A 26,670-nucleotide genomic window follows, 5' to 3' on the forward strand; every position below is an offset into this window, starting at 1 on the left:
GAGCCACTGTCCTCCCCGCCGCAGAAGGAGTACTGGGACGGACCACAGACACCCTCCAGGACAGCTCCTGGCTATGGGGCCTAGAGGTCGGGGGCCAGCCATCCCTTCTCTTACACAAGCGTGAGCGTTGGTGTGGACACCACACTAGAGAAATACCTCTGAGCTGGACACACACAAGATGGGAGAAACACACGCCGGCCAGTGCCCTGGTCAGCATGGAACTCTCTGGAAGAGATCCCAAGAAGTTCACTCCTAAACAAACCAGTGCTCAGGACAGTGCCCTTAGGTTGGACTGGCATCAGATGATGTTAGAAGCCAGTAGTCCTCCCACCCTGGCACAGCTTGCGCCTGCCCTGCCTACTGGGGCGTCCATGTGAGCACTGCAAACACTTTTCTTTTTTTTTTGAGACGGAGTTTCGCTCTTGTAACCCAGGCCGGAGTGCAATGGCGCAATCTCGGCTCACCGCAACCTCCGCCTCCTGGGTTCAGGCAATTCTCCTGCCTCAGCCTCCGGAGTAGCTGGGATTACAGGCACGCGCCACCATGCCCAGCTAATTTTCTGTATTTTTAGTAGAGACGGGGTTTCACCATGTTGACCAGGATGGTCTCGATCTGTTGACCTCGTGATCCACCCGCCTCGGCCTCCCAAAGTGCTGGGATTACAGGCTTGAGCCACCGCGCCCGGCCTACACTTTTTTAACTTAGAATGTTCTGATCCAAAATAACTCACGGGTTCAGATTTCTAAGAGTTTTGCCAAACTCAGGGCCGGACTGAGGTTTTCCCAGGGGCATCTATCTTTTTGGTCCTGCCTTCAGACGGCTTTCCAACTTCTTACTTAGAAATCACTTTTGGTTTACAGAAAACCTGCAAAGTAGTACAGTCCTGTAGAGCCCTCACCGGCTTCCCCAAAGACTGCTAGGGAATTGGCTCTTGCTGCCCTGCCCCGTGGGGACCCCATGCCGCTCTGGGCCGACACTCACATCTCTCATGTTGGTCTGGACCACCGCTCGGTCCATGTTGTGGGAGGGCAGGTTGGCAGTGGCCCGGAAGATGGCATCTTTATCTGGAGCTTTCTGGTCTTGTTTTTTCTACATCAAAAAGTAACCGGAAAGTCAGAGATAAATGTAAAAGCAGAAAAGGCAAGACGATGAAGACTGAGTCAGCAGAGTTCTGCCCAGGAAAGACTCCGTCTCCTTTAGGAGCAGAGATGTAAACTCCTTGATGAGCTGGGGGAGCCCAGAGAGTTCTGGGCAAGGCCCCGGGAGAGCAGGCGAGCTGCGATGCCAAGGACGCAACTGCTCTGTGGTAAATGAAAGTGAAGCGGTGGGTGAGGGGCAGAGCGGGAGCAAAGGCCGAAGAACAACCGTCACACGGGGCTGCAGCGAGGGAGGCAACTCCAGAGAACCACCAGGCCTGCAACTGAGTGTTGAGGCCAAAACCGTGAACTCATCTCTGCTCCTTCTGGAAGCTCCTGATGCACAGTAATGGCGACAGAAACTCACAAGAACAAAAACGATGGGAGAGGAACAGAGCTGGCAGAGTGACAGCACGTTTTCACAAGATGGCCAAGGACGGAGGGACCAGCAGAGCTGCAAAGGCTCAGGTCAAGAGCAAGGCATGGACACAAGACGGTTCCAGCCTCCTAGAACTGCATTGGTGGCAAGGGACAGGGAGCGAGCCTCAGGAGCTAGTGCTCCATTCCCTGCCACCCAGCCCTGCCGGCAACTCCCAGAGAGCTGGGCTTGAGACCCCAAGCCAAGAGCCCTAGGCTCATGAGAGGGAAAGTGGCACCCTCAGCACCATCGACAACAGCCAGGGCATGGGACAGGGACAGGGAGGCCCAGCAGCATGGGTGAGGGGCAGGGAGAACAGCAGCAGGGGTGAGGGGCTTGGACAGGGAGGCCCAGCAGCATGGGTAAGGGACAGGGAGACCAGCAGCATGGGTGAGGGACAGGGAGGCCCAGCAGCATGGGTGAGGGACAGGGAGACCAGCAGCATGGGTGAGGGACAGGGAGACCAGCAGCATGGGTGAGGGACAGGGAGACCAGCAGCATGGGTGAGGGACAGGGAGACCAGCAGCATGGGTGAGGGACAGGGAGACCAGCAGCATGGGTGAGGGACAGGGAGACCAGCAGCATGGGTGAGGGACAGGGAGACCAGCAGCATGGGTGAGGGACAGGGAGGCCCAGCAGCATGGGTGAGGGACAGGGAGACCAGCAGCATGGGTGAGGGACAGGGAGACCAGCAGCATGGGTGAGGGACAGGGAGGCCCAGCAGCATGGGTGAGGGACAGGGAGACCAGCAGCATGGGTGAGGGACAGGGAGACCAGCAGCATGGGTGAGGGGCAGGGAGACCAGCAGCATGGGTGAGGGACAGGGAGACCAGCAGCATGGGTGAGGGGCAGGGAAACCAGTAGCATAGGTGAAGGACAGGGAGACCAGCAGCAGGGGTGAGGGACAGGGAGACCAGCAGCAGGGGTGAGGGGCAGGGACAGGGAGGCCCAGCAGCAGGGGTGAGGGACAGGTAGACCAGCAGCAGGGGTGAGGGACAGGGAGACCAGCAGCAGGGGTGAGGGGCAGGGACAGGGAGGCCCAGCAGCAGGGGTGAAGGACAGAGAGACCAGCAGCAAGGGTGAGGGACAGGGAGACCAGCAGCAGGGGTGAGGGACAGGGAGACCAGCAGCAGGGGTTAGGGGCAGGGAAACCAGTAGCATAGGTGAAGGACAGGGAGACCAGCAGCAGGGGTGAGGGGCAGGGACAGGGAGGCCCAGCAGCAGGGGTGAGGGACAGGGAGACCAGCAGCAGGGGTGAAGGACAGGGAGACCAACAGCAGAGGTGAGGGGCAGGGACAGGGAGGCCCAGCAGCAGGGGTGAGGGACAGGGAGACCAGCAGCAGGGGTGAGGGGCAGGGACAGGGAGGCCCAGCAGCAGGGGCACAGGGCAGACACAGTCATGAGGTGGGAGGGGGCAAAATGGCAGGATCTGCACCCCCAGGGCAGCGCCCAGTTCCAGAGCGCCGCTAACAAGACCCAGTTCCTCTGGAAGGTGGCATTCAGCCATGGACAGTCAGCCAGATGTTTAATGAAAGCTTCCAGCATGAAAGACAAAAGCCCAAATAAGAACAGGAACAGGCTGGGCACAATGGCACACGCCTGTAATCCCAGCACTTTGGGAGGCCAAGGTGGCTGAATCACTTGAGGTCAAGAGTTCCAGACCAGCCTGGCCAACATGGTGAAACCATATCTCTACTAAAAATATAAAATAAGCCAGGTGTGGCAATGCACACCTGTAATCCCTTAAAAGGGATGGGTCTCTTTCTGGAGAGAGAGATTCAGCAGTTAAGAAATCCTGTTGCTGGCTCTGAAGAAGGAGGAGGCTATGTGGGAAGGAATGCGGGCTGCGCCCAGGTACTGAGAGGAGCCCCACGATGGCCACCAGTTACCTGGGAGGCTGAGGCAGGAGAATCGCTTGAACCTGGGAGGCGGAGGTTGTAGTGAGCTGAGATGGTGCCACTGCCTGCACTAAAGCCTGGGTGAGTGACAGAGTGCCCTGCACCCCTGCTGCTGGGTTTCCCTGTTCCTGCCCCCATGCCCCTGCTGCTGTCGATGGTGCTGGGGGTGCCACTCTCAAACAAACAAACAAAAATCAGGAACAAAAAGGAGCACAAAGGGAGGAGCCAGCAGGGAAGAGGACAGTGTCTATGAGCCAGGACACATGGCCGCAGGCAACGAGGAACACACCTGAACGCTAGAAGACATGATCCGAGGAGAAGCTGCTGAGAAATTTAAATACGTTACAGCCAGGTCAAAAAGGCTACAGAATGCTTGGAAGATAAAGTCAAGGAATCCCTCAGAAGCAGGCCCACCAGCCAACCCATAAGAGTTACAGAAAGAGAAAAGAAAACGAGGAGATGAAAAAATCAATTCAGAACTTTTCCAGAACAAAATTTGCCAGAACTCAGACATCTGAATCTCCAGTCAACGTGCCGGGCACAGCGAAGAGAAAAAGACCTGCAGCAGGACACCATAGACTATTCCAGAACACTAAAGCATGGCACAAGCTTTACAGCTGGCACAAGGTTCCAGAAGGAGCAGAGAAAGGGAGGCGGCTGGCGTAGGGAGGAGCGGCTCAGAGAGCCTCAAGTACTGCACATGCCTGGCACTGCCTCCACAGCTCCTGCACTGGAATGCAAGGCCTCCAGCTGGTTCTCCTGGGCACTAGAGGGAGTCAGGCTCCACCACACCAAGGGACAGGTCGAGAACAAGACACCTGGTCCTATGGCAGGCCCGGCACTCACCCGTACATGACCACAAAGCGTGAGCAGGACACGGTCCACCATGGGATCAGGTTATGTCACACAGCACAGTCGACTTTGGGGAAAGAGCATGATGCTTAGTGGGCCTCACCTAATCAGGCAGGCCCTTAAAAGGGATGGGTCTCTTTCTGGAAAGAAATTCAACACTTAAGAAATCCTGTTGCTGGCTCTGAAGGAGGAGGAGGCCATGTGGGAAGGAATGCGGGCTGCACCCAGGCCCTGAGAAGAAAATGGGTTGGAACTGGACTCTCCCGACCGCCAGAAAACCTCAGAAGCAGACTCTTTCCCAGAGTCTCGGAAAGGAACGCAGCCCTTCAACACCCTAAGCACAGAAACCAGCTGAGCTCACCCCGCAGACTTCTGCCCTACAGAACCACCGGCTACAAAACAAGTGCTGCTTTTGTGTTGTTGTTGTTGTTGTTTTTTGAGATGGGGCCTCGCTCTGTATCCCAGGCTGGGACGCCGTGGTGCCGTCTTGGCTCACTGCATCCTCTGCCTCCCAGGTCACGGTTCAAGCAATTCTCCTACCTCAGACTCATAAGTAGCTGGGATTACAGGCATGAGCCACCACGCCCAGCTAATTTTTGTATTTTTTTAGTGGAGATGGGGTTTCACCATGTTGGCCAGTCTGGTCTTTGACTCCTGACCACATGATCCGCCCGCCTCAGCCTCCCAAACTGCTGGGATTACAAAAGTGAGCCACCGTGCCCAGCCAACAAGTGCTGTTTTAAGGAGATAGGTTTCTGGCGATTTGTTAGATGGCAACAGAAAACTTATATAGACTCAGCAAATTCTAACCTAGGAGAGAGGCAGGAAAGCCAGGCTGCCTGAAAGGCAGCGACTCAGACAGATTGTGGGAGGGACAGCGCCCCAAGAAAGGGAGCGTCCCGGCAACCTCACATCTGTGACCATGTTTCCAGAAGCTTTATCAGCTCTGTGGAAGAGCATGAAAAAATCAGCAATAAGCCTATGAGAAATTCAACAAGCAAGAGAAAAGATGAGGCAAGTATGAATTCCAGGACAAACAGAGCTGTGTAAGCTGGATGGATAATCTCAACATGTTTTGCTCACAGCTGAAAGCTACACTTCAGTTATAATAGTAACGAAAACCCTGAGCTCTTCAACCAAAATTCCCATCTAACCTTCAAGGGAGGAGGGAGGTAGGCACTGTATCCTCTCCATTAAGACGTCAATAGAGACTAAAGTTGATTCAAGGAATGACAATATACACATACTATTTACAAATCAGGAAGAGAATTGGTTTTGTTGTTGTTGTTTTGATATGGAGTCTTGCTCTGTCGCCAGGCTGGAGTGCAGTGGGCGATCTCAGCTTACTGCAACCTCTGCCTCCCAGGTTCAAGTGATTCCCCACCTCAGCCTCCCAAGTAGCTGCAACTACAAGGCATGCACCACCATGCCCTGCTCGCTAATTTTTTGTAGTTTAGTAGAGACAGGGTTTCGCCATGTTGGCCAGGATGGTCTCGATCTCCTGACCTCATGATCTGCCTGCCTCAGCCTCCCAAGGTGCTGGGATTACAGGCGTGAGCTACGGTGTCCAGCTGAGAACCGTTAAAGATAACAAGAGTTATGATTGGTTGGGCCAGGCATGCTGGCTCATGCCTGCAATCCCAACACTTTGGGATGCCAAGGTGAGCAGATCATCTGAGCCCAGGAGTTCAAGACCAGCCTGGGCAACATGGCAAGACCCCACGTCTAGAATAAATACAAAAATTAGTCAGGCATGGTGGTGCACACTTATAGTGTCAGCTATTCTACTCCTGGGGCTGAGGCAGAAGGATGGCTTAAGCCGGGAGGCAGAGGCTAAAGTGAGGTGAGATCACACTGCTGCACTCCAGTCTGGTTTGCACTGCCTGGCTTTGCCACCATGCCCAGCTAATTTTTTATATTTTATATTTTTTGTAGAGACAGGGTTTCATCATGCTTCCCAGGCTGGTCTCAAATTCCTGGGCTCAACATGATCCTCCCACCTCAGCCTCCCAAAGTGATGGGACTACAGGCGTGGGCCACCTTTTTATTGAAAGATTTATTAAAAGATTATTTGATCTTTTAAAGACATGTAACTCTGACTTAAAAATTAATTCATAAATACAAAAATGAGCTGGGTGTGGTGGCACACACCTGTGGTCCCAGCTACTCGGGAGGCTAAGGTAGGACTGCTTGGACCAGGAGGTCAAGGCTGCAATGAGTCGTGACTGCACCACTGCACTGTAGCCTGGGCAACAGAGTGAGATCCTGTCGCTAAAACAAAAACAAAATTAAAAATTAATTCAAAAAATATGAATTAACCTCTTATAATGTTTCAGCCTGCAAATATTTGAAAAGGTAAGCTCCTCAAGTTAGCTCCAAGCTACCCATTCAGGAGGCTGCAGGGCAACAGCTGGATGGTCAGACCTGCCGTTTATGAGTTACGAGCCTGGAGTCTGAACACCAACCGTCAAACTGTAATCTGAGAACTGTGAATGCTGCCTGCGGCAGTTCCCAGAAACAGGCCTGACTCGGGACAGCAGGCGGAGGCAGCCCAGATCTGTCCATGCAGATGGGTGGAGCGGCAGCTTGTGTGTCACTCACATGTGCCAGGTGTGGCTGAAGATAAGGTGGGGACCCAAGCCCGGGGCACTCTTCCTGGGGACCCATGGCCCAGATGAAACCCGAAAATAGCTTATGCACTACCAGGTTGGGCCCTGCCCAGAAGAGTTTGGCCCACTCTTTCACTGGGGTGAACACTCTCCTTAGCCTCTCAAAGCACGAATAAGAAACTCTACCCTTGGGATGAGTAATGAAAAGGCAGCAGAGGAAAGCGGCTGCCCTTCTAAATGGCAGGCTCCATGCTCGGCATGGGCTCGGCACCTGCCGGTGAATAGAAGACGCCACTTACAGGACACGTCTTCCTCTGCTCAGGGAGCTTTCCAAAGCATGGGCTTCTGGGCAGGCAGCAAGCAACACGCTTCACGGTTTCCTAAAGCACATGCGATACGTGGAAGGCACAGACTGTGAATCAGTAATGTGGGAGTTAATGTAAACTCCAAGGACATCCAGTTGTTTTGCAAGAAACAGAGAAGACAGGCAAAACTCAGCATCTCTTAGTATTATGAGTACAGGCTGAGTATCCCCCATCTGAAATGCTGGGGACCCGAACTATTTCAGAATTCGGGTTTTTTCAGATTTGGGAATATTTGCATTCCAAATAATAAACCCAAAAGCACACACAAGCATTTCCATTGAGTGTCATTTCGGTACTCAAAAAGTTCCAGACTGTGGTGCATTTCCGCATTTGGGTTTTCGGATGGGGATGCTGAGCCTGTGTGGTGCAGGCAAAGCTTGTGAGAGCGCTCCCTTGCCCGCCGCTCTCTGCACGTGCAGCCCTTATTCTGTATGGTGGTTGGTTACCAACTTTCCTAGTTCTTCTGTCAGGATTGATTGGGCTGCTTCAGGAGGGACAGGAGCACACACAGGTGAAGGCGGACGGCAGCAAGGGAAAGAACTGTCATGCAGGACATGCCCCCACTCTCCTCTCTGTCTCAGAAAACTCAGAGGCAGGTTTTCTGTGCTGGTCCCATGAGCAGGGACAAGGACTGACGTGGATTAAACAGGCTCTGCCAGGAGTGAAAACCCCAATATCCACATCTACTGTAAATGGCGAATGTGTGGGCTGGTGAACAACGAGCATAGAGAACTTCTTTATAATTCTTAAACATAGACTTCTACCAATCAAGCTCCCCTTTTGCAAACTTTGAAATTTACCTTTTCTTCTGCTGTGACATCAGCCATCTTGGGAAGTGGTGCTGGAGCACGCTTTTTTATCAATAATAGGACATCTAGAAAAAATAACATGCATATCCATCACACTGGTTACTGTTTCATAGCCACAGAATAGCATAAAGGGTGCTGGATGCCCTGAGAACAGAAAGCACGTGTTTCGGCCAGGCGCAGCGGCTCCTGCCTGTAATCCCCACACTTTAGGAGGCCGAGGTGGGCAAATCATCTGAGGTCATGAGTTCAAGACCAGCCTGGCCAACATGGTGAAACCCCGTCTAAAATACTAAAATCAATTGGGCATGGTGGCGCACACCTGTAAGCCCAGCTACTCAGGAGGCAGAGGCAGGAGAATCACTTGAACCTGGGTGGCAGACGTTACAGTGAGCTGGGATTGCACCACTGCACTCCAGCCTGGGCAACAGAGCAAGACTTTGTCTTAAAAAAAAAAAAAAAAAAGAAGAGCAGCAGGAGTTCAGCTGGGTATAGTGGCTCACTCCTGCAACCCCAGCACTCTGAGGGGATGAGATAGGCAAATCACTTGAGCCCAGGAGTTCAAGGCCAGCCTGAACAACATGGTAAGACCCCGTCTCTATGAAAGTACACAAAATAGTTGCACATGGTGGCACGTGCCTGTCGTCCCACCTACTTGGGAGACTGAGGTGGGAGGACTGCTTGAGCCCACGTCAAGGCAGCAGTAAGCCTGACTATGCCTCTGCACTCCAGCCTGGGCAACAGAGTGAGACCCTGTCTCAAAAGAGCAGGGATTCCTCTGGGCCCCCCAAACCAAGCATCTACACCAGCCTTCCCTCACTTTTTCATGGTGTTGGCATGGCCCTGACTGAGGTACAAGCTCCCAGGCCTGGCAAGAACCCCAGGTGACCCGTAGTCCGGAAGGTGTGCACGGCCCCAGTAATAGCGCAAAGAATTGGCCACGGTCCTACAAAGGGCTCTCATTTTAACCGCCTCAGTTCTGAAAAAGTCCGTGAGGCTGGAGAGTTTGTCTTAACCCTCATGAGTCAAAACCTGAGACGAGGCTCATCCTCAGCCCACGGTGGTGGCCGTCCCATACTGGCTTTGAGCTTGATGGTCATCTCAGTGGATATCTGTTAGCAATACCTTCAGGATTTTCAAAATAGCTTACTTCAAGAAATTCCATAATTAAAGGCATTATTTGAATGACACAGACAAAACTGAGGTTTGCTCTTCGAGTGCCTGCAGACACAAAACCGTAAGTGATTACACGGAGGTGTGCATCTAACACCGCACACTGCACTAAGATGCCTGCGACCATCACCACAGCAGCCACGTCCAATTCAAGAGTAACACCTGCAGAGCCCCTGGAGTCTCCAGACTCCGGCTTTGCTTTGAAACAGAACCAAAAACAAAATTCACATTTGGCTTCTCAAATGTCTGCTGCTTGTTCAATTTCAATTTCTGCTGCTTTTCACAAACAGTCAATAACAGAACTCTTTGATAAAGGAAGAACAGAAAGCTTTCAGTAGCTCTTGTTTTGTGCTCCTGTCCGGCTCAGAATACTGACTCCCATGGGTGCAGTGCCCCCTCCCCGCTCTGGTCCCCACACCAGGGCCTGGCGCCTGACGCCACACCCACCCACCCACTGCAGCCTTACCTTGGTCCTGGATGTTCTCCTCCAGGATGGTCCTGGCATCACTCAGCACCCTCTCTGAGGCAGCGTGGATTAATTTATGATGGGTTACACTTTTGGGATCTTCTAAGCTCCCATGTGCACACTGGGGAAAAATAGACATTTCAAGATAGAAAATAAGTAAATCGGAAATCTGATAACAAAAGACCTGGCATCCTAAGCCACACCAGGAATTTACTGGGTTTTCTTAAGAGCTAAGAAATTACAGCGTGGATGAAATTCAAGAATTCCCGATAACGGCAGATTGCCAAATGAAGCATCATGGCACCAGATCCCCTGGGCCAGCGGGCTGATCCCCAGCCCATGGAGTACTCCTGAAGCAAGCTCACAGCTCAACACACCACACCCTACTGACAATTCGTGGCCACCAGAATCGCTTCTTTCTTCCACAGACACATGAAAGGGGCCAGAAAGGCAGCCCAGAAAGAAGGCTGGTTCACAGAGAGTACGAAATCAGGGTAAGAGGAGCGCTCAGCATGGCTGCTCTCAGCATGCTCCGGCTCACTAAGCAACAGCCATGCTGTGGCCTGGGCAGCTGGAGGGGACTGATGGGCACACAGTCACCTGGGCCCTGGAAACCCTGCAACAGCCAGGCAGCAGTGAGGAGACCCCCCTCCTCACACACCACAGCCATCTCTGACCAGCACTCATGGGTGACCTGGGAAGACAACTTGACAGCCACTGACTCTAAACTCCAGGAGGAAGCTGGAACGGACGGCCATGATCCCTCCAGCCCTGCCATTACGAAGACCTCACAGCTGCTGGCAGGGGTGGACCCTGCTCCTCCCCTCAGCTACATGGCACTGCATTGCAGGTGTTCTGCTTTCCTTGGGACATGGGTTACACATGTCTGCTCACCATTTTGTGAAGACCAGGCAAGCACTGCTTGGTCCCGTGTAATGAAGACCAAGGTCAGCACGTGTGCCTGCGTGTTTGTGCCCAAGTCAGTCCAGAGCTCCACAACTCCACCCTATTGTCTGCCTCAGCACCACACGGCCCGACACAGCACGGCCTGACACGGCACACCACACCACGCCACACCACACCACGCCACACCACACCACACCAGACAACAGTGCCCACCCTCGCAACTATGGCGCCTCCCCAGCAGCCGGAATCCTGGAGTGGGAGGAGTGGGGCTGCGCTTTTATGTTTCAGAAAATACCCAGTTTCCATAGCCTGGCCTGAAAACCCTTCAGAACTCAGAGCCTGAGCAGAGGGAAGGCTATTTTCTTGCTCTTACAGATCCCTGAGGCTAGATGCTAGAATTCCCTGAAGATCAGGAAAGGATGAAACCCTCACTGGGCACTTTCTAAACCTGGCAGCAGGCTCAGCCCATGGGTCAGGAGCGTGGCCCAGCCTGGAGAGGGGCCGGGGCACCATCCCAGGACAGGCCGTCCTCGGACGTCTCAGGTGGCCAGGCAGATCTGCTGGCAGCTGGCTTTCCACCTCCCTCTGCTGCCACAGGGGCTCAGAAACACCCAGCACACACAACACAATTGCTTGCCGGAAAAGAAAATCTAAGCGCACACGTCACCTCTCAACACAGGCATTTTAGGAGTAACTGAATTTTCTGTTACTCTCAAGACAGAAAACAGTTTTGCAAAAGGGATTATGGCATCATTCAGAGGCTATCATCCCTTCACACAAAGCTGGCAAGGCCAAGGGGACATGAGGGTGACCAGCTACTGGCAAGACCGCTCCTGCCATTTACAACAGGGCGGACAATCCCTCAACTGCCTCTGAGTTTGACAATGGTCCTGCTCCCTGACATACTGGGGTGCTCGCTGGATCATCTGTCCAGTTCAGAATACAGACTACAGAATGCAATTTTCCAAAATCACTCTCATACTGATTTCTGAAAATACGGTATGCTACGTGCCCCCAGCAGCAATACGACTAAGTCACTCTGTTTCTTTGTTCTTGGCAGAAGCTGGGGTACAGCGGCAAAAGAACCCCAACGCAGGCTGCTAGGGCAGGAGGCTCCCACACCCCACCCCACTACATCCCGCTCCTTCCCGGAAGAACGGTGCCTTCATTTCTGCTTGTACCTAACACAATCTGTCATTTGAAGACCCGTCTGCATGTGATCTAGGAAAGCAAAAATTTAACAGCCATACTAGCAAGTATTGTATTCTATTTTGGCAATTTCATGAAAAAAATTTTTTGTTTTTTGAGACAGAGTCTTACTATCACCCAGGCTGGAGTGCAATGGTGCAATCTCCGCTCATTGCAACCTCCCCTTCGCAGGTTCAAGTGATTCTCGTGCCTCAGCCTCCCAAGTAGCTGGGATTACAGGAGCCCGCCAGCACACCCAGCTAATTTTTGCATTTTTAGTAGAGACGGGGGTTTCACCATCTTGGCCAGGCTGGAATTTCACGAATGTTTATGACACACACCGAAACCTCTACTGCACCACAGGTTTAATTTTCTTACTCATTAGCCACCTGTTGTACAAGATGGGTTATCCTGCCCCCCTTCTCCACGCAAGGGCAATGGAAGCTAGAGTCCATCACAGTGATCCCGATTTGCACTAAACAGTACAGGGAAAGGTGACAGCAAGAGTTGTGATCATAAACCCTCCTTTCAGCAGGCACAGTCAGGAGCACAGAGGCGGGAGCCGACGCCATTCCCCTCCAGGTAGAGAGGAGAGAGGAGGGACAAAATCATGCGGGCATCGGCACGAACTGAGGAGGAATGCAGCTAAGACAGACACCAGGCCTCCCTGCCTGCAGCAGGATGACATCCAGGGACCGGCTTCCAGAGAGACATTCAAAGACACAACTTGAGGATCCTCTTTTCTGACTAATGCATTCCGGCCCCACCTGCAGTGCATGCTGGGATGTGGTGGTGGGGAGCCTTTCTGATGCTCAGCTCTGGAGTCCTGTCATTTATGTTGGCTCCTGTGGTGTGAAAACCCTCCACGCCTGTGGACACCGCAGAGTGGAATACAATCTCAACTTAAAGTAGGATCATGACGAAAAACCCCAAATGGTACATCTCAACACCAAATGCAGTAACAAGTACCAGGAACAGAACAGTTAGCGTCATAACGGAACTGGCTGCCTCACTGGCCCCAAGTGCTCCTGAATTCATGAGTATCTGTGGATCAAACAGTTGTCATTTCCCATTCCCTTTCATAAAAGAATGTCATGATGGCCATGTACATCGTACCCTGAGTGAGTCAGATGAATGCTGCACCAACGCAGGTGACATCCCACGTCCACGCAGTGGACATTTTTGTGTATTCCACTAACCCACAGTTTGTTTTGGGGCTACTCTGAGCCTGGTCCTGGACTTGGGGATATCAACCAAGCCCCCAAGGAGCTTCTGGACTGGCTCAGGGAGGACACAGCACCTTGGAGAAGATTTTTAAAAACACATGCGCTAGACAAGCAACAACGCCTGGTCCAACCGCCTGGATGCCCATGGAGGTCCCGGCGCTTGAGCTTAGTGCTGTCCCAAAGGAAAACCACACAGACTGGGCCGGAAGAAAAACAAGAAAGCAGCCAAAACATACCTGCCCTTGAGCGTGGGAGGCGCGGCCGCTCCTTGGTGTGAACCCTGAGGCCAACACCTCTCAGTTGCTCACAGCCACTGTTCCAGAAGGGGGCTTGCCAAGCCTGCCTCCAACAGTTCCAGAACCCCACAGAGCCACGCTCACCAAAGCAACGCGAAAGTCCTCCATGTGAGCGGTTGCCATGGTAAGAAGTGAAGCTTATCCTGAGAGGCCACAGTTAGCTAACGTCTAACGCAGCCAATCTGTCAACGCATAGATATGTAACTTATCGCACGGAGCCAGCACTAGAAACCTGCCCCCTCCTTCAACCTAAATTCTGCCAACCCTCAGATCATGTCAAATAGAGACAGGAGGCCAGTCTGACACACGGACAGGCTTCTTAGCTGACCTCAGTCCTTTAGAGACTTGAGAACTAGTTCCCAAAATCAGCAACGTAAGGAACTAAATACACAGGATAGTTCAGCTGAATAAACTCTAAGAAGTGTCTCAGTGAGGAGACCCTTTTCCTGGACCTTCCCTCTTGACCAATTTTACCTCTGCAGAAAAGCAGGGCGCAGAGCCTTGTCCCGCAGCGGCACTATTTCAGTGACTCCAGCTAAGAGGCACAGTGGCCGCAGCCAAGGCCGGCTGCGCCAGCCAGGAAAAGCGCTCCAAGCAGCCGGCTCTGCGGGAAAGGGGAAGAGGAGAGGAGAAGGGGCCTCTTAATGAAGGGGCCTGCGTTATTTCTCAGCTCTCAGAGGAGCTGCTGAAAAAAAACTCACACCCAACAGCAAAAAGGCACAACGGCTGGAAAATCCTGAAGCCCTGCTCCCGTCGGCGACTTCACTCTCCAGGCCTCAGTTTCCCAATCTGTCCCTACCTCCCTGCAGAGCTACAGAGTTAACTGAGAGGCTGGCGTGCAGAGGGCTCGGCCGGGCGGCTGGCACCGGGCCAGTGCTTAGTGACTGGTGCCCGCCGGCCGGCCAGGCCCGGGGACGAGCGTCCAGAGGTGTGGGATCCGGAAGAGGGAGAGCTGGGCAAACGGGCAGGAGGCGATGCCTCCACACCCGGGGAAGAGGGCCTGGGAGCTGCGGACTGGGCGTCGGACCCCGGGTCGGGGACTGGGGTGGGGTCCGCAGTCTGAGGGGTCCGGAGCGAGTGCTGGCGGCGGGGGAGGGCCCCGGCCGGGCGCGGCCTTACGTGCTTCAGGCAGCGCTCCTTAAGCTTCTCCACCGAGGTGTCCTCGGTGGCCTCCTCCTGCCACTCGGCGCCGTCGGCCGCGCAGATGTGCAGCCGCAGCACCTTGCCCGCGAAGATCTTCTCCTCCTGCACGAACATCGCGCCGCCACCGCAGGGGCCTGCGGCCGCCGCCCGAGCCCCTGAAGGTCACCGGGTGGGCGGGCGGGGCGGGGGCGGGGCCAGGCCGCCCGCGCGCTCCTTGGCTGGGCCGCCGCCGCCCCGCCCCGGCTCCCGTCGGCCGGGACGCAGTCACTCGCCTCGGTCCCAGCGGTCGCCTCGCTCCAGCCGCCGCAGCCGCCGGGGGCGCGCTGTCGCCGCCGACGCCGCACCGGATGTGCGTCACGGGCGCGTGCCTGGCGCATGCCGGGAGATGTGGTTCTCTGGCAGGCGCCTCTCTCCCTCCCCTGGGGGCGCGCTGTGGCCACCGCAAAGGAAGTGCGTCACGGGGCGCGCCCGGAACATGCCGGGAGTTGTAGTTCTCTGGCCGCTTGGTTCCTCCCGCACCTGCAGGAGCTTCCCACCTGGAACACTAACCACGTGGGACCGCATGGACTCTAAAGGTAAAATACACCCTAGATCCCAAAGAAGTAAAGGTAAAAAAGAATGTAAGATATCTCGGTAATTTTTTCATATTGATTACATGTCGAAATAATATTTTGGATCTATTAAGTAAAAAAAGTCATTAAAATTAATTTCACCTGTTTCTTTTAACCTATTTAAGACAGAAAGTTTTAAATTGCCTACATGGCTGCTGTGATGTTTCTTTTGGACTCCACTGCTGTAGAACGGAGGCTTCCAAAGAACTTGGCTTTAACAAGTCTAGGTCTCTCTGATACACATGCAGGTCAGAGAGCCACTGTTCCCGCGAAGCCTAGGTTTTTGGAGCACCCAGAGGGGAGGGAAGCCGCTCTGTAGTGCAGGTGATGCCAGGAGGGCTCATTTTCTGTGGAGTGTGACAAAGAATCTTCGCTTGGCGAAACTTAGGCAGAACCTTCTAGACCATCTGCGCACTTGCTTGTAAAATCCAGTTTTAGCAAAGACCCTTGATAAGTGAGTTTAGCAAGAACCTCGATGTCTGATCAGGTTCCTCGTCCTCCACCATCTCCCGGGTGATCACTCCAGAGTCTGATCACTCCAGCCTCTCAGCAAGAACCCTGTCAGGTCGGTTTAGCCAGCACCACCCTCATCCCTGCTGTTTTCTCCTATTAATCTTCCATTCACTGACCCCACACTGCTCCTTGGCTATACATTTCCACTTGCCCTTGTGGTATTCAGAGTTGAGCCTGATCTCTGCCCCCCCTGCAACCCCCCATGGCAATGATCTCAGTACCTGTCTCAACAGTCCCGAATAGCATATCTTTCTTACCCTGTTTCTAAATATGTATTTTTCAGTTCAGGTTAGACGACGAGCATTGACTGATCTGTACTCATTCACCCCATTCATTTATAAAACCTTTACTTCGCAGAGACGAATAAGGCACGTTTCCCGTTCTCAGAGGTCAACAGTCTAACTGCGGAGGCATCTCTGACTCTTGACTGCAGGCTTCTATGCTCTCCACACCATTCTGCACACATGTCCTCACTTTTCTCCTGTGATAATTTCAGCCTTGTCCAGATTCCATGTGTCCAGCTCAGCACTTACTAATTGCCTGCCATGAGTGGGAGCCTCTGCTACTCAGTGAAAATATGGTAGTGATTAAGATCAGAGACCAGGATACAGTCCTGGAATGGGGCATTTTTAACACAGGGAGCAGAGACCCTGGTGGAGGTGGTGGTAGTATCATGGAAGCTGGTGGTGGGTGGGGAGAAACACCAAGGTGGAGAGAGGTGAGTAGGGGAAGCCAGAGGGCTTGGGGAGCCAGGTCAGAGCATTCGAACTTTGCTGTGAGAGCCACAGAAGGGGTGACCAGGTGGCAGAATGAATGGTGGTGATTGTGGAGGGGACAGGGAAGAGGGCAGGGTGTCCTTCCAGGGGAGTGATGGGGAACAAGGGGAAGAGGACAAGGGGCTTCCAATGGCCTGTGGGAGGGGAGGCCAGCAGAATTGGAGGGTGTGGACACAAGAGTGAAATCAAGGATGACTTAAAGACTTCCAGCATGGGTGGCAGAGGGCAGAGCAATGCCACCCTTTGAAGTAGGAGGCAGGAGGAGGAGGAGCCACTGACCAGGAAGGTGTTGAGAAGCTTTGGACTCAGGGATGGATGTGGCAGGGGCATTCATGCGGAAGAGGCATTCATGTGGAGGTGGCATGCTGGACCTACAGGACTGAAGTTCAGGAGAGAGGCCTGGGTTAGAGACAAAGACGGGGCAGTCAGCCTGGCCCACATAGCAAGACCCTCTACAAAAAGTAAAAAATAAATTAGCTGGGTGTGGTAGTACACACCTGTGGTCCCAGCTACTCAGAAGGTCAAGGTGGGAGGATCACCTGAGCCCGGGAGGTCCAGGCTGCAGTGAGCCATGATGGCACCACTGCACTCCTGCCTGGGCAGCAGAACAAGACCCTGTCTCAAAACAAGCAAACAAACACAAAAAGACTAGCCAGTCATGAGCACATCGGTGGCAGCTGGAACTAAGGGGCTGCCCAACCCCCTTCACATGCAGAGGAGCCCATGAAGAAAACAGAAAAATATGGCACTAGGATAGTTCCAAAGTGTGGCTGTCAAACCCAAGCAGGGTAAGATATCGAGGAGAAAATAAGGCCCATGGAAGAAGACCCAGAACTATCGTGTCATCTCAGTGAGCGTCTCCAGGGACCGGAAAGGGGCTAGGGTTCAAGCCTGCTGGCTGAGGATCTGGTTTCTGCCTGGCTGAGGATCTGGTATCTGCCTGGCTGCAGATCTGGTTTCTGCCTGGCTGAGGAACTGGTTTCTGCCTGGCTGAGGATCTGGTGCCTGCCTGGCTGAGGATCTGGTATCTGCCTGGCTGAGGATCTGGTTTCTGCCTGGCTGAGGATCTGGTATCTGCCTGGCTGAGGATCTGGTGCCTGCCTGGCTGAGGATCTGGTGCCTGCCTGGCTGAGGATCTGGTATCTGCCTGGCTGCGGATCTGGTTTCTGCCTGGCTGAGGATCTGGTATCTGCCTGGCTGCAGATCTGGTTTCTGCCTGGCTGAGGATCTGGTGCCTGCCTGGCTGAGGATCTGGTGCCTGCCTGGCTGAGGATCTGGTGCCTGCCTGGCTGAGGATCTGGTATCTGCCTGGCTGCAGATCTGGTTTCTGCCTGGCTGAGGATCTGGTGCCTGCCTGGCTGAGGATCTGGTTTCTGCCTGGCTGAGGATCTGGTTTCTGCCTGGCTGAGGATCTGGTGCCTGCCTGGCTGAGGATCTGGTGCCTGCCTGGCTGAGGATCTGGTATCTACCTGGCTGAGGATCTGGTATCTGCCTGGCTGCAGATCTGGTTTCTGCCTGGCTGAGGATCTGGTGCCTGCCTGGCTGAGGATCTGGTTTCTGCCTGGCTGAGGATCTGGTTTCTGCCTGGCTGAGGATCTGGTTTCTGCCTGGCTGAGGATCTGGTGCCTGCCTGGCTATGGATCTGATGCCTGCCTGGCTGAGGATCTGGTGCCTGCCTGGCTGAGGATCTGGTGCCTGCCTGGCTGCGGATCTGGTGCCTGCCTGGCTGAGGATCTGGTATCTGCCTGGCTGAGGATCTGGTGCCTGCCTGGCTGAGGATCTGGTGCCTGCCTGGCTGCGGATCTGGTGCCTGCCTGGCTGAGGATCTGGTATCTGCCTGGCTGAGGATCTGGTGCCTGCCTGGCTGAGGATCTGGTATCTGCCTGGCTGAGGATCTGGTTTCTGCCTGGCTGCGGATCTGTTATCTGCCTGGCTGAGGGTCTGTTATCTACCTGGCTGCGGATCTGGTGCCTGCCTGGCTGAGGATCTGGTGCCTGCCTGGCTGCAGATCTGTTATCTGCCTGGCTGAGGATCTGGTTTCTGCCTGGCTGCAGATCTGTTATCTGCCTGGCTGAGGGTCTGTTATCTACCTGGCTGCGGATCTGGTGCCTGCCTGGCTGCAGATCTGGTGCCTGCCTAGCTGCTGATCTGGTGCCTGCCTGGCTGAGGATCTGGTATCTGCCTGGCTGAGGATCTGGTTTCTGCCTGGCTGCAGATCTGTTATCTGCCTGGCTGAGGGTCTGTTATCTACCTGGCTGTGGATCTGGTGCCTGCCTGGCTGCAGATCTGGTGCCTGCCTAGCTGCTGATCTGGTGCCTGCCTGGCTGAGGATCTGGTATCTGCCTGGCTGAGGATCTGGTTTCTGCCTGGCTGCAGATCTGTTATCTGCCTGGCTGAGGGTCTGTTATCTACCTGGTTGTGGATCTGGTGCCTGCCTGGCTGTGGATCTGGTGCCTGCCTGGCTGTGGATCTGGTGCCTGCCTGGCTGTGGATCTGGTGCCTGCCTGGCTGTGGATCTGGTGCTTGCCTGGCTGTGGATCTGGTGCCTGCCTGGCTGTGGATCTGGTGTCTGCAGGCAGCAGTGATGCTGCATAACAAAACCACCCTGAAACTCAGGGGTTAAAACAAACGACAACTCTCTGTCACTTCCCACAAGTCCACAGCTGACTGCATGGCGCTGCTGACTAGGCAGGCTGGGCCGATCCTAGCGATCCTAGCGGTGCTCATGGGGTGCCTGCCCCAGCTCCTCCCTCCCCCTCCTCCTCTCCCCTCCCCCGTCCCCCTCTCCTGGGTTCGAGTGAGTTTCATGCCTCAGCCTCCTGGGTACCTGTGATTACAGGCACCACCCCCACACCCAGCTAGTTTTTGTATTTTTAATAGAGACGGGGTTTCCCCATGTTGGCAAGGTTGGTCTCAAACTCCTGATCTCAAGTAATCTGCCTGCCTTGGCCTCCCAAAGTGCTGGGATTTCAGGCATGAGCCACCGTCCCTGGCCACAGTGGCTTTCTGAGCTTCCATTTCTCTTTCTATGAAGGTTAGGCTTTGATGTGGACATGGAGACAACACCCAGAGTGCCCTCTGAAAGAAGACCTGCTGCCCCCAGCTCTCAGCCTCAGCCTCAGAGGCCACCTTTGAGGTCGCCTCCCTGCACAGCGGAGCTGAGTGGGATGGAAAGCCCCACCAGTAGGGAGCCCTCCCCGAGCTCCCGCCCCCCCAGCTGGCCAAGGTCCGCATCAGGGTTCGGCCTCTCCCTCTGCCCAACGCTGCCTCCCTGGCCCAGTCCAGCAGGTGTAGTCCCCAAGGCACAGCAGGCACTCCAAACTCCATCCCAGCCTCTGCTTCTAGGGCACCTGTCAGGCAGGCCTCCCTCAGTGCATTGTTCCATTGTGTATTTATTGAGTGCCTGCTGTGTGCTGGGTGCCACTTTAGGCCTAGGATGCAGCAGGAAGAAGGCAGACGAGGTCCCCATGTGGTGGAGAGTGAGCCCCAAGCTCTCAGGGTGGGGGAGGGGCCACTTCGGTGTCCCAGATGGGTTCCAGGAGGCTTGTAGTTGCAGCAACAGACCCCAGCTCTGACCAGTTCAGGCAGAAAAGGAATTCATGGAGGGCTTTCTGGAGCGCTCTCAGAACCTTCTGTGGCTGGGCCCCAAAGCCATGCTGCAGAGGGGTCTCCAGGAGAGCGCACCACCATGGCCACGCCAGGCACCCTACCCCAGCCCCAACCACAGCTCCAGGGGTAGGCTGGGTGGCGGCGGTGTCAGCCCTTGGGACTCCTTGCAGGTCTCAGGAAGGGGCAGGCCAGGTGCATCCTCCTGGAGCTGCCTCCCAGCCCCCCTGCCTCGTTTGGTCTGGGCATAGCTGCCCAAGGCCCTGCAGGGAATCAGTGAGGGTCCAGGTAACAGATTTCCTGCATGTGCAGGGGCAGAGCCAGTCCTGGCTTGAGGTCTGGAGTGAGGCCACCCCAGCCCAGCCTGGCTCCTGTCATGATGCTGAGAGTTCCTTGGAGGAGACCCAGCTACCCTGGGTGGTGGCAGCTAAGGACCCAGCCATCCTGCCCATGGTCTCCCCGACCCCTGCCTCGACTTAGCTGGCTGGGCAGACATGGCCAGAGCCCCAACCCCAGTATGGTGTCAGCACCTGGATGGGCAGGCCAAGCAGGGTCCACTGGCAAAGGGGGCTCTAAGTGTGACTGAGGTGGGGTGTGCTGCTTTCGTCCTCTGCACCCCCAGGTGGCCTGGACCCAACCCAAAACTCGACAAGCGGCAGCCTGGCCGTGGTGCCTCATACCAGCCACTAGAGGGTGCACGTGAGCTGTCAGTCTGCCTGGAGGGGCGAGGTGATGGGGGGGGGTGTGCCGGCGTGTGCTGGGGTGTGCATGTGGGTGCCTGTGTGTGGGCGTGTTGTGTGCATGTGCATGTGTGTACTGTGAATATGTGCCATGTGTGTATATGTGTGCATGTGTCTGTGCATGCATGTGTGTGTACCATGTATGCCATGTATGCGTATGTGTTTGTGTTCACATGTGTCGGTGTGTGGGTGTCACTTTGCATGTATGTATGGGTACATATGTGCCCGTGTGTGTGAGTGATTCAGGACCTTGAGGCCTGGTATTGCCACTTCTAATCCACAAACCCTGCAGGGTCCCATGCCAGAGCCTGTGCTGGGAGCAGGAGCTGGCCTGCAGGGGTGGGGGGTGCACAGAGCTCTGAGGACCCAGATGGCTCAGGCCAGCACCCCCAGAGAAGGGGCACTGGAAATGGGTTGTAAAGGATGACCAAGAGTTCTGCAGGCAGCAGGAGGGAGGAGGTTGGAGGGCGGCACTGAGGCATTCAGGGTTCCAGGCCCCTATGGGTGTGCTGGGGAACCCAGCTTGAAAAGCACAGCTCTGGTTCAACCCTCTGCAGTGGGAAACACTCAGCCACAGAGAGAGGAGCAGATGAGCATCGAGTCACTTGTCCTGCTCACTGCAAAAGCCAACACGAGGCCCTGCATTGTCTGTCCCTGGGGCCTCCCAGTGTTCTCGGGACATGGTCCCCCACCCTGCCCACGAGGCCTCCCTCCATTGCTCTCCAGCAGCCCCGGAAAGGGGCAGCTGCTGGAGGAGGGTCCTGGGGCTGCCGGAACAAGACCCTGCAAACCAGGGTTCTTAAAACAAGAGAGACGTGTTCTCCCTGGCCTGGAGGCCGGAAGTCCTAAGCTAGGGCGCTGGCTGGCCTGGCTCCTTTTGAGGCTCTGGAGCGGGGGTCGGTCCCAGCTTCCCTGGCACTCCCCGGCCTGTGGTCACGTCACTCTGATCCCTGCCTCTGTCCTATGTGTTCTCGTCTCTGTGTCGTCTTCTCTTCTGATACAGACACCAGCCATTGAATTCAGGGTCCACTCTAATTCCAGGATGATCTTATCTTGAGATTTTTAACTAATGACATTTGCAAAGACCCTGTTTCCCGATAAAGCCACATTCAGAGGCTGCAGGTGGACAGGAGTTTTGGGGCCCCCTACTCAACTCACTGCACTAACGGAGAGGTTATGGGCATTTGAGAGGGCAGGGCGTGGCCCCGGCATCCCCGCCCAGACTCAACAGCCCTGCCCTGTCCTTGCCCAGGGCAGGCCCGACCCATCTTCACCAGACAAGTCTCCTACGAGCTCTGGCTCTGTCCTCAGCCAAGGTCTCAGATCTCATGACCTCAGAGGGGGGGTCAGTTCCTAGTGTGCCGGCAGGCAGAATGGGATGGGATTGGGGGGCAGGAAGGTGGCTGCACCTCCCCCCTCCAGGAGCCAAGGTGTTGGGAGCCTGTGAGATGTGAGTGATCCCAAGGTTAATTAATTATTACATTAAAAATGCGCAGGGTAAGGGGCCTGCAAACAGGAAAGTATTAATCACCCATTTCCTCAGACTGCCAAGTGCATTTCCCTAAATTCCTTGGCTGCTGACTTAACCGAATGATAATCTCCCTGCTTCTGCCATTTCCCATGAAGTCACAGCTCATGAATATTCCAGCGATGCAATTTGCTTTTTAAAAGGACAGACTTATTATTTCATTTTTAAGTTTGCTGTCATGAATAGTAATTTTTCAGCCCCTAAATAATAAAATATTGGTGACCATTCTGGTCAGCCAGGAGCCGGGAACTCACTGACACAACGGGGCTGGTCCCCACCATGTGGGAGAGAGGGGAAGCCAGGCCACCCTGCCACCAGTTCCCAACTACAGTCAGCCCACAGAAACAGCAGTTAATGGGTGGCTCTCTCCTTGGCACTTAACAGTTTATAAGCTGGTCCCTCTCCAGTTCCTATGTCTTTGCAGCCACTCTGTGCATTGGGCCACAGTAGTCTCGCTGTAGGTGAACTGACGTTGGGGAATGTAGCTATGGAGTCAGACAGATGCCAAGTTCAAATCCTGACACTGCTGTCGGCTGGCTGTGTGATCTTAGGCAAATCACTTAACTTCTCTGGGCCTTGATGTCCTCATCTATACAATGGAATTGCAAACCAGGATTGGACCCCAGGCTCACCCAGTGCCAGGGTTGGTGTTTCTTTGCCCCTCTGCCGCCTCAGATCTAGAGGAACCCAGGACCAGGCCCCACTGGCCTGAGGTTTAGATCTTCTATGTTAACGGGGCAGAAATGATGGCACCGAAGGCTGGACTGAGGAACAGAACGGCCACAGCCTTGCTGGAGCAGCTTCCCAGGTGGTTTCTATTAACGCGATTACAGGTGCTTCCCAGGGCCCGGAATACCGCAGCAGCTCACTGCCTACGTGTTTAAGTGGAAAATCCGATTTTTCAACTCCTTTCCGTAACTGCCCATGTGAGGAAGGGCTCCTCCTGATGCCCCCTTTCCAGAGATGGGTGGTGGCAAGCAGGAAGGGCCCTCCTCACACCGTCCCTCCTCTGGGACTTGGCACCAACGCCATTGCTGGCCTCCCTGCACCCCAGCTATTGCCAGAGGGAGCTTTCCTCCAGAAACCCCAACGGCTCCCACCATGTCGGCCCCTCAGGATGGGATCACCTCCCCAGCTGGCCCCCAAGAAGACTGGCTCCAGGCCACCCTGGACTTCCACACCCTTTGCCCCCACGAAGCTTCCCCCTGGCATCTATAGCCCGGACCCTCCAGCCTGGCCCTCTCCCCTTGTCCCCTTACTCAGTGGGAAGCCCCTCCAGGCTTCAGTTAGGACCCCCGTGTTGTGTTCCCCCACATGCAGGTCCTCTGGGATCAGGGCATTGAGCCCCCCCAGCCCCCCTTGTTTCCCTCCGCCCCTTCTTGCCCTTAACAGAACAAGTCCAGGTCTTACCAGTTCCCACACTGCACTGGCCTGGGGGCAAGTAACAGATTGCTCTGAGTGAATGAATGAACTCCTGCCAGAGGGCCAGCAATGCAGCCCTGAAGACAATGCGCGTTTACAGAGTGTGAACCGCTCACAGAATGGCCCCGTGAATTATGTTTTCATTTGCACAACCTTTGTCACAACCGGCTTTTCAGAACAATGGTAAGAAATGTGACTTTGACCAATGGGGATCCACACGGCCACTTCCAGCAACCAGGGTGTTGTCACGCGGAGCTGCAGGGCTGGGGCAAACCTCCAGTGTGCAGTTGACTGACAGCACAGTGTGTGTAAAGCTCAGCAACCCTTGGGTGAACGCTGTTGACTCCAGACCACGGTTTTACTGTAACCGGATGTCTTTACCACCCCGGGATCCCGTCAGAGTCTGAGCGGGCCTACTTTCCGGAAGGCTGCCTGCTCTGGGCTGAAATGGCATTCATGGAACTTGCAGCAGTTTGTCACAGGGGCCTGGTGGGTGGACGATGCTGGGGGACAGGGCTGTCTCACACGAGTAATGTTAGGCGTCCTGGTACCGGGGTACTAAACACCAGTACCATGACTCCTGGCCTCCCTGTGACAGGAACAACAACAGACTCCTGTGGGAAGGTGGCAACAGCACCGATCTGAGAATTTGGTGCCAGGAGGTCACAGGCCAGAGGCTCTCAAGAAAAGAAACCAGAGCTTCCCTCCTCCCTGTGCCAGCCTCGCCTGGGCCTTTCCTGCTCTGGCTGGGTTGGGAAACCCTGGGCCCCAGGAAGCCCTTGTGGGGTGGGATTAAGAGGCCTAGAGGGGGCAGGAACTTTCTCAAGGCCGTGGGGGTAGGCAGTGCAGAGCAGGGTGGGACCCCAGCCTCCGAAGCCCCTTCTGGGGTGCTGTTGCCTGCTGGGGCCTTTCACTACATCCCTCCCTCTCTTCTGGGCTCGGGCATCCCTCAGGTGCAAGGCCTTGGGGAGGAACATCCGCCTGGCCAGGGGAGTGCAACCTGGAGGCACAGGGTCCTGGGGAGTCTCCCCAAGCACCCTCCATGCTTCAGCCAGAGGAAAAGAGCAGGCCGAGAGCCCACAAAGGCTCCTGGTGCCTCCTGCTCCTGCACCCAGGTCCAGAGGCTCCTCCCAGGCCATCCAGGTGTGGCCATGTCTCTCTCCAAGGTGCTGAATCGCCCCTGCCTGGCCACCCTCCTGGCTGGCGTCCTTTCAGCCACAGGCCGCTGTGAATTCCTGTCTCACCAACACTCCACAGACACGCAAGGCCCCCTCACCAACATGCCTTGCCATCCTTATCTTTTTATTTAAAAAATTCTAGGAAAAATACACATAACATAAAAGTTAACATTTTTAAGTGTGCCGTTCATTTATTTACCTACTTTTTCTCTTTTATTTTTTTCAGACGAGTCTCGCTCTGTTACCCAACCTGGAGTGCAGTGGTGTGATCTCAGCTCACTGCAACATCCACCTCCCAGGTTCAAGCAATTCTCTTGCCTCGGCCTCCCGAGTAGCTGGGACTACAGGCACCACCTGCCTGGCTAGCTTTTGTATTTTTATAGAGACAGGACTTCACCATGATGAAATCCTGATGTTGGTCAGGCTGGTCTCAAACTCCTGACCTCAGGTGATTCACCCATCTTGGCCTCCCAATATCCTGGGATTGCAGGGGTGAGCCACTGTGCCCAGCCTATTTACCTGCTTATTTTTGAGACAAGGTCTTGCTCTGTTGCCCAGACTGGAGGGCAGCGACACAATCATAACTGACTGCAGCCTTGACCTCCCAAGTTCATGCAATCCTCCTGCCTCAGCCTCCTGAGTAGCTGGGACCATCAGACCTGGCTTTCTTTTTTCTTTAGTGGAGACAAGGTCTTGCTATGTTGCCCAGGCTGGTCTGAAACTCCTGGCTTCAAGCGATCCTCCTGCATCAGCCTCCCAAAGTGCTGGGATTACAGGGTGAGCCACCAAGTCCAGCCTTACATGTGCAGTTCTGTGGGGTTACACACACTCCCACTGTTGTTCATCCATCTTCATGTTGGAAACAGATGCTCGGTGCTGCAAAGAAAAACCAGCACTGAGACAAAGGAGCTTTCAGCAAAGCAACTTTTACTTCCTGGGCTGCAGGAAGGGTACCTTGCTAGCCATCATGCCACGAGAATACAATGAACAAAGGAAAACACACAAATTTATCCCTTATGTATATGGGGTCATCCTTACTGCTGTGTCTGATCTCTGTTGGCGGGAGCCAGACCTCACAATCTAAACTAAAACCCGATCGGCTAACAACTTAAAATTTTTCTAAACAGGTAAAAGCAGTGGAGAGCTGGGACATGCCTGTGAGCACGTCCAGCACAGATATCTTGGTTAAAGTACAAGGACGTAGAATGTACTATATGCCTGTAAGCATGGCACGTCTCACAGCTACGTAGGATAGGGCTTAACAAAATTATCAGCACATTTATTCTTTAACAAGAAAGGAAACTTTAAAAAGGAACTTTTCTACTTTCCACACTTACATAATTGGAAGCATAGAGTGTTTGTTCTTTTGCAACTGGTTCATGTCACTTAGCACAATGTCCTCAAGATTCATCCACATTGTAGCCTGTGTCAGAATTTCCTTCCTTTTTAAGACTGAGTAGTATTCCATTGTATGAATGGACCTCACTTGTCTAGCCACTGCTTCATTGACGGACAGCTGGGTTGCTTCCACCTCTTGGCTATTGTGGCTGCTGCTATAAACATGAGCGTGCACATATTTCTGCATGTACCTGTTTAATTTCTTTTATGTGCAGACCCAGCAGTGGAATTGCTGGGCCATACCATAACCCTGTCTTTAATTTGTTTTCTTGAGATAGGGTCTCGCTGTCACCCAGGCTGGAGTGCAGTGGCATAATCACAGCTCACTGCAGCCTGGACTTCCTGGGCTCAATTCTTCAATTTATTGAAGAACTACCATCACTGTTTTCCACACTTTCCCACTGAATGCACTGTTT

The 26,670-nt window shown here is 54.3% G+C and overlaps 1 protein-coding gene across 6 annotated transcripts in view; it reads right to left on the reverse strand.

Annotated features, from left to right (window-relative positions):
• Positions 1-14,787, reverse strand: part of UBAC1 (UBA domain containing 1) — a 31,276-nt gene extending 16,489 nt beyond the window's left edge. For 2 of the 6 annotated variants that reach the window (XM_035262686.3, XM_035262678.3), the window contains exons 1-5: positions 14,459-14,787; positions 9,724-9,844; positions 8,079-8,152; positions 7,213-7,293; positions 982-1,089 (exon numbers count right to left, since the gene is read on the reverse strand). In XM_035262686.3, coding sequence (XP_035118577.1) covers positions 982-1,089; positions 7,213-7,293; positions 8,079-8,152; positions 9,724-9,844; positions 14,459-14,596 — 522 coding nt within the window. In that variant the 5' untranslated portion in view covers positions 14,597-14,787. Of the gene's footprint in view, positions 1-981; positions 1,090-7,212; positions 7,294-8,078; positions 8,153-9,723; positions 9,845-13,279; positions 13,359-14,458 lie in introns of those variants that run through there. The other 4 variants (XM_035262702.2, XM_035262697.3, XM_035262706.3 and 1 more) reach the window with 3 other exon arrangements.
• Between the last annotated feature and the right edge of the window lie 11,883 nt (positions 14,788-26,670).

This window comes from Callithrix jacchus, chromosome 1 (genome assembly GCF_049354715.1).
Source record: "Callithrix jacchus isolate 240 chromosome 1, calJac240_pri, whole genome shotgun sequence".
Classification (NCBI taxonomy): domain Eukaryota; kingdom Metazoa; phylum Chordata; class Mammalia; order Primates; family Cebidae; genus Callithrix; species Callithrix jacchus.